We start from the raw sequence: 11,157 nt of genomic DNA on the forward strand, positions 1-11,157 counted from the left end.
AATCGAATAAATTGATATTATTATTATTATTAATATTGTTATTTATTAATATTTATTATCATCATTATTAATCCCATTTACCCACTTAATAACTCAAAATATTCCAAAACCACTATTCCAAAACCACTGACAATATTATACCATTTTAAATGTAATGGATACAGATATGCAACTTCCAATACACGTGTTTCAACCCTAAAAAATCAGAATATCCACACCTTTCACTTTAATATTTTTTGCTTATATTTGAAGCAAACTTTCCCAAAAGTAACCATCATTAATGCTCTACTTTAACATCACATCAAACCTATATCTATCATATTTTTTAATAAAGATAGAAACCAAATTTGAATAATATAATTTTTTTTTTGAAATCTAACAAATTTATTTCATGCCCCTATAAGATTACTAAAATACAATTTTAAATTAATTCCAGGTACAATATTCTGTTTGGATTCATATATATATATTTTTAAAAAATCATTATGTAATTGCAATTTTTATAAATTCATTCTGTACATTGACAATATTTTTTCTTAATACTGTTTTTTTCTTACATTGACAATATTTTTTCTTACCTATTTATACTACTAAAAAATATTACCGTTATTTTATTGTTGTTGCAATCTTATCATTCCAAAACGAAATCAATATCCTGAAATCAAATTAATTATTATTGTAGTTTTTTTGCCAAATATTATCGTTGCTTGATTTTCTTTAAATGACAAAATGAATTTTTTTAATAATAAATATTACCGTTATTTTATTGTTGTTGCAATCTTATCATTCCAAAATGAAATCAATATCCTGAAATCAAATTAATTATTATTGTATTTTTTTTGCCAAATATTATCGTTGTTTGATTTTCTTTAAATGACAAATTGAATTTTTTTAATAATAAATATGAACCACTAAAATTGTAGGAGCGTGTGTTTCTTTATGGACATTGCAAATGAGAGAACGTTGGAAAATCTCAAATATCCAAATGCTTCTGACAGCAACATCGGTAAATGTGTAGGAACTTGGGAAAACTATAGATAAACATGCTCTAATGAAATCCCTTTAGGTTTTACGGCTATATTAATACATAGGCTGATGAAAAACTTTTCATTTCCCTATATTACACATATCCACATGTTACGTAATTGCCAATTATTTTGGAGGGAACAGACGAATTTTCGTACCAAATATATATATATATATATATATATATATATATATATATATATATATATATATATATATATATATATATATAATGGAAAAGAAAACTTTATTCAAATAAAGTCATGGCAATGTAAGTTATGTTTTTTATCAGGTGAACATTTGATATTTTTATTCACTATAAAATTATATATCTTTTGTTTTTTTTATAATGATGAAGATATATAATATCTGTTATATATGTGTAATTTTTTCAGATGTATGATCAAGTATGATCATTTTGAATTATAGAGCCTGAGTGAGTACTATAATAGAAAATATTCAAAATGGTAGATGAAGAATTACATTTTAAAACTATTTTGAGGAGGAAGAATGCTCTAAAAGCCAGAATTTATAGAAAGAGTGTTATTGATGACAAAAAATCTAAGAGGTTGAAAACTGCTCTAAAAGAAAACGGTACATTTGATAAAAGACGCGACAATGACTCAACAGCTTTGAGGATACCACTATCAGAACTTTCGCCAAACATACTAAATGACGGCCGTGGTATAGCCAACATTGAAGTAAGTCGTCAACTTCATTCGTCCTAAAAGACTAAGCCAAGTACCAATAATAATATCTGATCAAAAAGGATATCAAGCAGAAACATTACCAAATTAGGAGTTAACTTATCTAAGAGGTTTGACAATACATTTGCTGCAACAATATCAAACCAAGATCCAATACCAGAATTGCAACTCAATGAGCTTTTTGCATCTGATAGTGGAGACGATAATATGAATGATGAATCTGACGGTATATTCTTAATTATTTTTCATTTGAGTTAATTTGTTTATGATATGTCATAGAATATTACAATATTCTTAACACAATAAATGTTATGTCAAAAGGTTACAGTTCAGCAACAAATTCAAGTTTTGATGAAGATGAAATGTCTAATGGAACAGATGCTATGGAAAATTTTGAAATTACATCAGGTATTTTAAAATGATTTACTATAAATAATATTTTATTATTATGAAATACAACTCATTTAACATATGAATTAAATACTATTGATGATCAGGAGGGTATTATGATATAGGGGATCCTGTCATTGAATGTCAATATTGTGGTGCAAATATGTGGTATTCGGAAAGGAAAAACAAATGTCGTCATGCGTCCAATCCTAAATTTTCCATGTGTTGTGGATCAGGAAAAGTTCAGTTACCTTTGTTAAAACCCGCTCCTAAAGTTCTACAACATCTGTTGTTTGACAACGAATCATGTGAATCAAAAAATTTCCAACAACAAATTCGAATGTACAACGTTATGTTTGCATTTACATCTCCTGGTGCGAAAGTGGACAATCGATTTAACAACGGTAGCTACCCTCCCAATTTTCGTATCCAAGGTCAATCATGTCACCGAATAGGAAGCATGTTACCGGTGCCAGGTCAAAATCCACGATTTGCACAACTATATGTTTATGACACTGAGAATGAAATTGAAAACAGAATGCATGGATTCAGGTTAGATATCTATTATTTTCCAAACTTTAAATTTATTTATTTAAGAAACTTGCAATAAATTGTTTCAACTCTTTTCATTATAGGTCAAAAAGTGGAGTTGATGTTAATATTGTGAGAAAACTATCTGAAATGTTATATGAACATAATGTTCATGCACAATCATTTCGCATGGCAAGGGACAGACTTTGTGAAGAAGGTGTTTCTGATTTAAAACTTCGTTTAATATCTGAACGAAGAAGTGATGGAAGGATATATAATCAACCAACTGTATCCGAAGTAGCTGCTTTAATTGTTGGAGATGTCGACACTGTAGAAAAAAGAGACATTATAGTGCAAAAACAATGTGGCGAACTTCAAAGGATAGATGAGTATCATACCAGTTATTTAGGATATCAGTACCCATTATTATTTCCATATGGTGAGGATGGATATAGACCTAATGTGAGGCACCGTGATAAAGGGACAAATATTCGCCACTTCACAGACATAACACAGTCAGAACAGAATAATAAAGATATTCTTTGGGAAGAAGCAACAAAGCGAAATCGACTTACAATAAGAGAGTGGTTGGCCTTTAGAATTCAATCAAGATCTAATGAAGCATAAACATTGTTCCGATCAAGGAGACTTTATCAACAATTTTTGGTAGATGGTTTTACAATGATGGAATCAGAAAGACTTAGGTGGCTTCGAAAGAATCAGTCAAAACTGAGGGTTGGCAAGTATCACAATTTGAATGAATATAATTCAAATGGAGAAACGCACGGGTCAAACACAAGTAAGAGGGTTGTGCTACCTTCTTCATACGTTGGTAGTCGTAGATATATGGATCAACTATACTTTGACGGAATGGCAATATGCAGCTATGTCGGATTTCCAGATATTTTCATTACATTCACATGTAACCCCAACTGGCCTGAAATTCAGCGTTTGCTTGGTTCTGTTCATCTAAAAGCATCAGATCGTCCTGACATCATTTCAAGAGTCTTTAAAATGAAATTTGATGAGCTTTTGTCTGATCTCACAAAGAAAAGTCTATTGGGGAAAGTTCTTGCATGTGAGTAACTTATTCCATATTCAATTAATCGTATTGTTATTTTCAAATTTATCATTCGTGTGCTGACTATTGTATATATTTTATATATTTATTTTTATAGATATGTATACAATTGAGTTTCAAAAGAGAGGATTACCACATGCTCACATCTTAATTTTCCTCCATCCATCTAACAAATATCCAACTCCAAGTGATATTGATCGCATTATTTCAGCTGAAATACCTGACCAAGATACCAATGAAGAGTTGTATAATTTGGTTAAAACTCACATGATTCATGGCCCGTGTGGATTTGCAAATCGATCTTCGCCGTGCATGAAAGATGGAAAATGTTCTAAATATTTTCCAAAACAGTTTCAGCCCGAAACAATTGTTGATCAAGATGGGTTTCTGGTATATAAAAGAAGGGACAATGGACATACAGTTCTTAAGAATGGAATTCAAGTCGATAACCGGAATGTTATTCCATACAATACAAAGTTGTTGACAAAGTACCAAGCTCACATAAACATGGAATGGTGCAATCAAAGTACATCGATTAAGTACTTATTCAAGTACATCAACAAAGGTTACGACAGAATCATCGCTGCCATTGTACCGAATGATGATGGAACTTCCAACCAGCCGCAGAATATTGATGAGATCAAACAGTATATTGATTGTAGGTACGTTTCTAATATATCACTTGAAATATGATGTCATGCAATTTATCTATTTCAACTAAAAGTGTGCAATTTTTCTTTACATGCATGGTGTAGAAAATTTTACATGTACACTGTTTTGACTAGATGTGTTATAATAAAATTTATATATTCTGTCTACAATAATCATTCTATTAATTTTAAATCCATTGCCTTTCATTATATTATTTGTAGGTACGTTTCTCCGAGTGAAGCATCTTGGAGGATATTCTCCTTTCCAATCCATGGTAGAAAACCAGCTCTTGAGAGACTGTACTTTCATTGTGAAGGTCAAAATTCGGTATATTACACTGATTTTGATCGTATCAATACTCTGGAAAAACCAAGTGTAACTGAATCGATGTTTACATCATGGTTCGAAGCAAATTGCAAGTATCCTGAAACACAAAATTTAACTTACAGCAAATTTGTTTCAAAATTTGTTTATGTTAAGAAAAAAAGAGAATGGAAACCCCGTCAAAAAGGTTACACAATTGGTAGGCTTATATGGGTTCCTCCAACAACTGGCGAATTGTACTATCTTAGATTTATGCTCACACATGTCAAAGGCCCCCGCAGTTATAATGATATAAAGACAATGAATAACGTAAAATATGATACTTTCCGGGATGCCTGTTTTGCTATGGGTTTTATCGGCGATGATAGAGAATTCATTGCAGCTAACCACAAGATTAAATTGAAGATTGGGACCCCTATTATGTTGCTTCGAAACATTGATCAACCTGAAGGTCTCTGCAATGGAACAAGGCTTATAGTTACAAGATTGGCAAACCACGTTATCGAGGCAAAGATTATATCTGGAAAGAATATTGGAGGGGTTATCTATATTCTAAGAATGGGTATGACTCCAACACAATCTCCGTGGCCATTCAAAATGACTAGAAGGCAATTTCCCATAACTATATGTTATGCTATGACAATTAACAAATCTCAAGGTCAGTCATTGGATTATGTTGGATTGTATTTGCCTAGAAGTGTATTTAGTCATGGTCAACTATATGTTGCAATATCAAGGGTCAAAAGCAAAAAAAGGCTTAAGATATTAATCCATGACAAGGATAACCATCCATTGAATTCTACAACAAACGTCGTGTTCAAAGAAGTTTTTGAAAACTTATAGAACGTAAGTTTTTCATTAGTTATATTATATCAACAAATGTCGTTGTTTATTATTAGAATTTTATTGAATGAGTTGTATAAAATATACATTATGTTTTAACATTTGTTTATATGGATGTAATTGTTTTTTACAGGGTAATGAATCATCACTTCCTAAAAGGTTGCGGGTAGGTTTTGTATAAACCCAGTTTTTTAAGGACCAAAGAATTGTACGAAGTTAAATCATTTTTGTTGCTGGACTTATTTCTCACAATTTTAACTAAAATTGTGAACCTTTTGTTTCAATATCTTTTGTTGCATTAAACCTTACTGTATCAATTGCAATTAATTTCAACATTTGGTAGTATTCATTACTATATTTTAAAACAAATGAGGTTTTGGTATTTCTTTTACATGGTTTATGTATTTTGGTTAAATAATCATTTATTATGAAGGTTAATATTTGCGCTTTTATATCTCAAATTAGTAACAGATTGGAAAATTTCATCCATTACTAAATAAATATATTTTTATTTCTTATGTCCAAAATCTCAATGATAAATGGAATGTTTATTCATAACATTAACAATGGAATGTTTATTATATATCAATATACCAATAAATTGTAAAAATATTTTTGTATTATAATTTTTTATTATTTCCTTAATATAGTATACAAAAAAATTAAGCAAATTATATTACTATAAATTAATAATGTTTTACTTTATTATGTCCCAAACTGGAAAAAATTATTTGTGGAAATTTTTTGAACCCATTTATTGATCATTTAACATCCATTACATTAAAAAAAAACTCTTATGCAATAAATTTGTGTACGTTGATCCAACCATATATATATATATATATAAACAAAAAAATATATTATATTTTAATTTTTTAAAAATAAATTATTGCACTTGCGCGACCCGTGCGAACGCACGGGTCCTTTACTAGTGAAAATAAAAAAGAGTGAGAAATATAGAAAAATGATAAAGTTAAAAACAAAGAGAGAAATGAACTACAAAATTCTATGTGAGATTAAGATTTTGATTTTTTCTATTTTTATTTGGGAAGGAAAATAAAGATTTGATCTAGTTTTAATTTGGGATTGATTTTGAAATATTTTTGGAGGATTGAGGAAGGAAAAAACGTGTTTTTTGTTGCAAGATCTTGTACTATTATTTTTTATTTTTGGGATATTTATTGGTTAAATAGCATAATAATAATAATAATAATAATAAATGACTATAATTTAAATTAATAATAATAATATCAAAAATAATTATTCGATTTAATAATAGTAATAATGATAACATAATTCTTTTTTTTTTTATTTTTTTTCTTTTAATATTAATAATAACAATATTTAAGAGAATAATAATAATATTCCTAATAAAATTAATAGTAAAATTAACTAACAAAGATTTTTTTGATTTTTTTTATAATAATAACAATACTTAATGTTACCAATAATATCAAAATATAATAATAATAGTTATAATAATAAATAAATAAATAAAAAGAAGAAGAGTAAATGAAGTAAAATAAGAAAAATGAGAAGAAATAAAAATTAATAAAATGTCCCAACATAATTCAAACCTAGACCATATGTTTGTCACTCTTCATACTTAAACTCTTATCAAGTGAGCTATTATAATTATTTGAAATAAAATGGAGCAAATATATATATGACCATAAACATTTATTTTATATATATTTTTTACTCTTTTTAAATAAAAATGCATAAAATCGAACAAGTAATATTAATGATATATTTTTTGGATATTTTTTACTCTTTTTAAATAAATGTGCATAAAATGAAACAAGTAATATTAATGATACTTTTTTGGATATTTTTTTACTCTTTTTAAAATAAAAGTGCATAAAAATGGAAAGGTTATATTTATCTAAAAATATTCAATTAAAAAACAAAAATAAGAATGTAATTTATTTTTATTTTCTTGTGAAGAATAAAAATAACGAAAAAAGAGACAAATATACTAGAAAAAGGGAAAGTTGAGAGTCGAACCCAAAACCTTATGATTTCACTCCTTACACATGCTCGCTTACCAAATGTGTTATTTCATTTATTCGAAATAAAATGATACTAGAAAGATGGGGAAAATTTGGGGTACGACATCGTGAAGTACATTAATTACTTCTAACCTCAATTTTGGATCAATGTTGGCACTAATGTAAGTCGACCTTTTGGTGGTTCCATCGCTCAAGTCAATTTCTTCAAGTGGATTTTGAGGTCGCATCTTTGTGGTAGACGCGACATGATGTTTTTCAAAACTCAATGGCTCATCGTCATAGATGAAGTCGAGCCTCTAGTTTCCTCGACCATCATTTCCTAAGTTTGTTGAGTGCGACTCCTCGACTAGTGTTGGTCCAATGCTTATCCTTTAACTCACGTCGAACACTTCTAATTGATTGGCTTCGACAACCATGTGTGGTATTTCGGTCTCTAAAGGCTCTTTTAATCTGTTTTCGGCCACGTAAGCCGATATTCGCTTCAATGCATCAAATTCAGACATTGTCATCAAATTCGTCGCCCCATCTAGTTGGCCAGATTTTATCATAAATCCTCTCTCCCATTATTTCTCTCTTCCATTTAAAGCCATGGGTTGGATGGAGTCTCAAAGAGTAAAATTTATCTTCCAGAGGCATGTAAGCAAACCCTACTGGTGGCAAGGTGCTATGTTGGCCAGATTCTTATCAAAATTTCTTTTATTTACATGGTTCACCTCTGCCATGTAGTATCATAAGTCTGTTTCAATGTTATCCACCATCCCATCATTTCACCATATTGTTATTCTTTGATGAAGTGAAGAGGGTACCGCTCCCACTCCATGGATCCATTATCGACCCAAAAGTAAATTATAGACGGCCTTCGACGCTAGAACCATAAACACTGTGGGTCGAGTTATAGATCCCACTGTCACATAAACTTGTATGACCCCCATATTTTGTCTTGTATTCCCTTCATAATTTAAAATCACCATGTTATGGGGCCTCAAGTCTGTGTTGAACTTTCCTATTTTCGCCAACAAGAAATGGGGCATTAAGTTAACAGATGCCCCTCAATCTACCAAAATTTTATTCACCGTCGTATTCTCTACTTTTGGTCTTGTAAACAAGGGTTTTAGATGACTTTTTAACCCCTTAGGAGGCCTTTCGAAAAATGCATTATGTTCTTCGATACACCTGTTATCCATCATGAAATAACACATTGATTTGTGCTTAGCCATCTCTTCTTCCTCCCAATCCCCAGCTTCAGCCACTTCCGTTACACAATTGTACTCCTTAGGGAGCAGAAACACCATGTTTCACAAAAGATCAAAATCATCTTCCGACCCAGATTCGAAATTATCGGTCACTAACTCGTCCTCATTCGATGGTCCATCTTCTTTTGCCTTTCCTTTCGATTGACTTATTTTATGAGAGAACAATTTCCTTCCCAATGGTTTCTTCACCTGGTTTTTCACTTAACTCTGATATGCCTTATTACTTGACTCTGCAGCTTCCTTCTCAACTTTTTTATTTCTTAGGAATCTCCTCTATTGAATTATTGACATTGGATTTTTCCCTTTATAATTACTAGGCCCATATGAACGCTTTTTCGATATCTGAATATTTTCTCGATAAGTCATCGATGAACCTCGACCCATTTCAAAATTCCTCCACTTTTAATTCCTAACTTGTTGTCCTTTGCAAACAGGTTTCCTCCACCTCCCTTGGGGAGCATTGGATACTGGTACATAAGTCTCATACTTACATTTTTGTTGAGAATGGAACTGTTCCTTCTTTTGAGGGACCCTCTCTCTTGTCGAAATAATATTGAGACCTATTATTCCTCCGGTTCTTATTTTTCTTTGCATATTGGGCACTTTCAAACTTCTTCACCACCTTTTTATCGAACACAACATTGCATTAAGGACATAACATCACTTCTGAATCTTTATCTTCGCACATGTGGAGAAATTCCAGCAACCCTTCTCCAGCCTTTGGGTAAACGACCTTAATCTGATTCTCATTCTCAAACGCATCCATGTTGAAATCCTCAGAAATTTTGACCATGTTGATGGTTACAAACTCTATGTAACTAGCGTCTCTTGCTTGCAACGGGTCAGAGCCAATTTTCATTGGAACCTTGCTTTTGGAAAACTTCAGTCTTCACTCGTTCAATGCATTTTGAACAAGATCCCTGAAAATAAAGAATTGTGAGGACTTATGCCCTAGGAAATTATGGTATTTACAAAACCCTCATTTCTTTCTTTGTTATAATGGTGGTACTTTCGTGCGCGTTGGCACTAGTACTTGACCATCTACGACCAATAAGTCAAAAATCTCATCACACTTGGTCACGTCGAAGGTGTAAGTTTTCTTAAGGAACTTATCATTCTTCTCAGGTTTGGAAGGATTCTTCCTATTTGCAGGCGTAAGTAACTTACACAAATACGGGGGTCCTGGCTTTAATTCAGCCACATCGACCTCAATTTCTTCGATATGGTTGTATTCGACATCTGACGCCAAGTCATTGTCCCCTATGTCGACAAAGGCTATGTGTTCCTTCTTACCTTTGTTTATTTTGGCTTTCTCGGCCTTTTGTCTTTCGATCTGTCGAACTCTATCGGCCAACTGAGCCATATCTCCCATATATTGTGTATCTAATTTCTTCCTAATAGAGTAATCTAATCCAGTGACCATTTTCACTAACTCGTTCTCAGGTACTTGAGTAAAACATCGCGTTTTAATAACTGAAATCGATTTAGGTAGTAATTGATTGGCTCAATGAACTTTTGCTTCACATTCGAAAACTTTTTCAGACTAATTTTGGATTGCCCTATATAGAACTGTTCATGGAACAACCTTTCCAATCGAGTCCAATTATTGATGGAATGGGCAGGGAATGTTGTAAACCATGTAAAGGCGTTTTTTGTGAGAGAACTAAAGAAGTATCTCATTTTTAAGTTCTCATTATTCGCTATGTCTCCCGCCTCGGTCAAATATCGGGAAATATGCTCGACTGTAAACTCATTTGTATCACCAGTAAATTTGGTGAACTTAGGGACTTTCCATCCCCTTTGCAATTCAGTTTGTAACACATATTTTGATAGATGAGATGTATAATTTGGCCTTTGCAGGCCTATGTTTACACTTTTTTGAGCCATTATCTGTTCGACAATGGTTGCAAGGTTATTTTCTCCCACCAGATTTCCTTGTCGAACTTGATGAACGACTTGATGAATGTCTTGGTTTCGATTAGCCATTATGATAGGGTGATGCTTGACTTGAAGGAGAAGGGCGATCCAAAATGCAGTGGAATTTAAAATTTCTCCTTTAATGATCCTTACGAATGGGCATGATCAGTGATAGAATCGTTACCTTTTGTGGCGATTGTAACCTTTGATGCAGATCTACGAAGCGATCACGAACGTTGAACGATGACAACGCCTCTACTTAGTCCACACAAACGGATTCCTTCAATCTCAGTGCTAGCTGCTACGAATGAAGGCTTTGAGTGAGTGAGAGAGAGAAACGAAATTATAACTGTTAAATGCTTCTACAAAGGGTTCTATTTATAGAACCACTTGTGTGGGCTTCAAGCTAAAAAGCCCACTTA

General features: G+C 31.7%; 1 protein-coding gene across 1 annotated transcript; it reads left to right on the forward strand.

Moving 5' to 3' along the window:
* The first annotated feature begins 1,490 nt into the window (after window positions 1–1,490).
* On the forward strand, window positions 1,491–3,281 carry LOC127122284 (uncharacterized). The gene is made up of 5 exons (XM_051052648.1): window positions 1,491–1,727; window positions 1,842–1,959; window positions 2,055–2,141; window positions 2,231–2,675; window positions 2,759–3,281. The coding sequence occupies exons 1-5, from the start codon at window positions 1,491–1,493 to the stop codon at window positions 3,279–3,281; spliced, it is 1,410 nt and encodes a 469-aa protein (XP_050908605.1).
* Window positions 3,282–11,157: the final 7,876 nt, after the last annotated feature.

Source organism: Lathyrus oleraceus, chromosome 2 (assembly GCF_024323335.1).
Source record: "Lathyrus oleraceus cultivar Zhongwan6 chromosome 2, CAAS_Psat_ZW6_1.0, whole genome shotgun sequence".
Taxonomy (NCBI): Eukaryota; Viridiplantae; Streptophyta; class Magnoliopsida; order Fabales; family Fabaceae; genus Lathyrus; species Lathyrus oleraceus.

Excerpts from the sequence above, each read along its gene's own strand:
- LOC127122284 (XM_051052648.1), top strand. The coding sequence starts at position 1,491 with ATGGTAGATGAAGAATTACATTTTAAAACTATTTTGAGGAGGAAGAAT. Across the intron at positions 1,728-1,841 it reads GTGGTATAGCCAACATTGAA|AGGTTTGACAATACATTTGC; the intron begins GTAAGTCGTCAA and ends AACTTATCTAAG. Across the intron at positions 2,676-2,758 it reads AACAGAATGCATGGATTCAG|GTCAAAAAGTGGAGTTGATG; the intron begins GTTAGATATCTA and ends TTTTCATTATAG.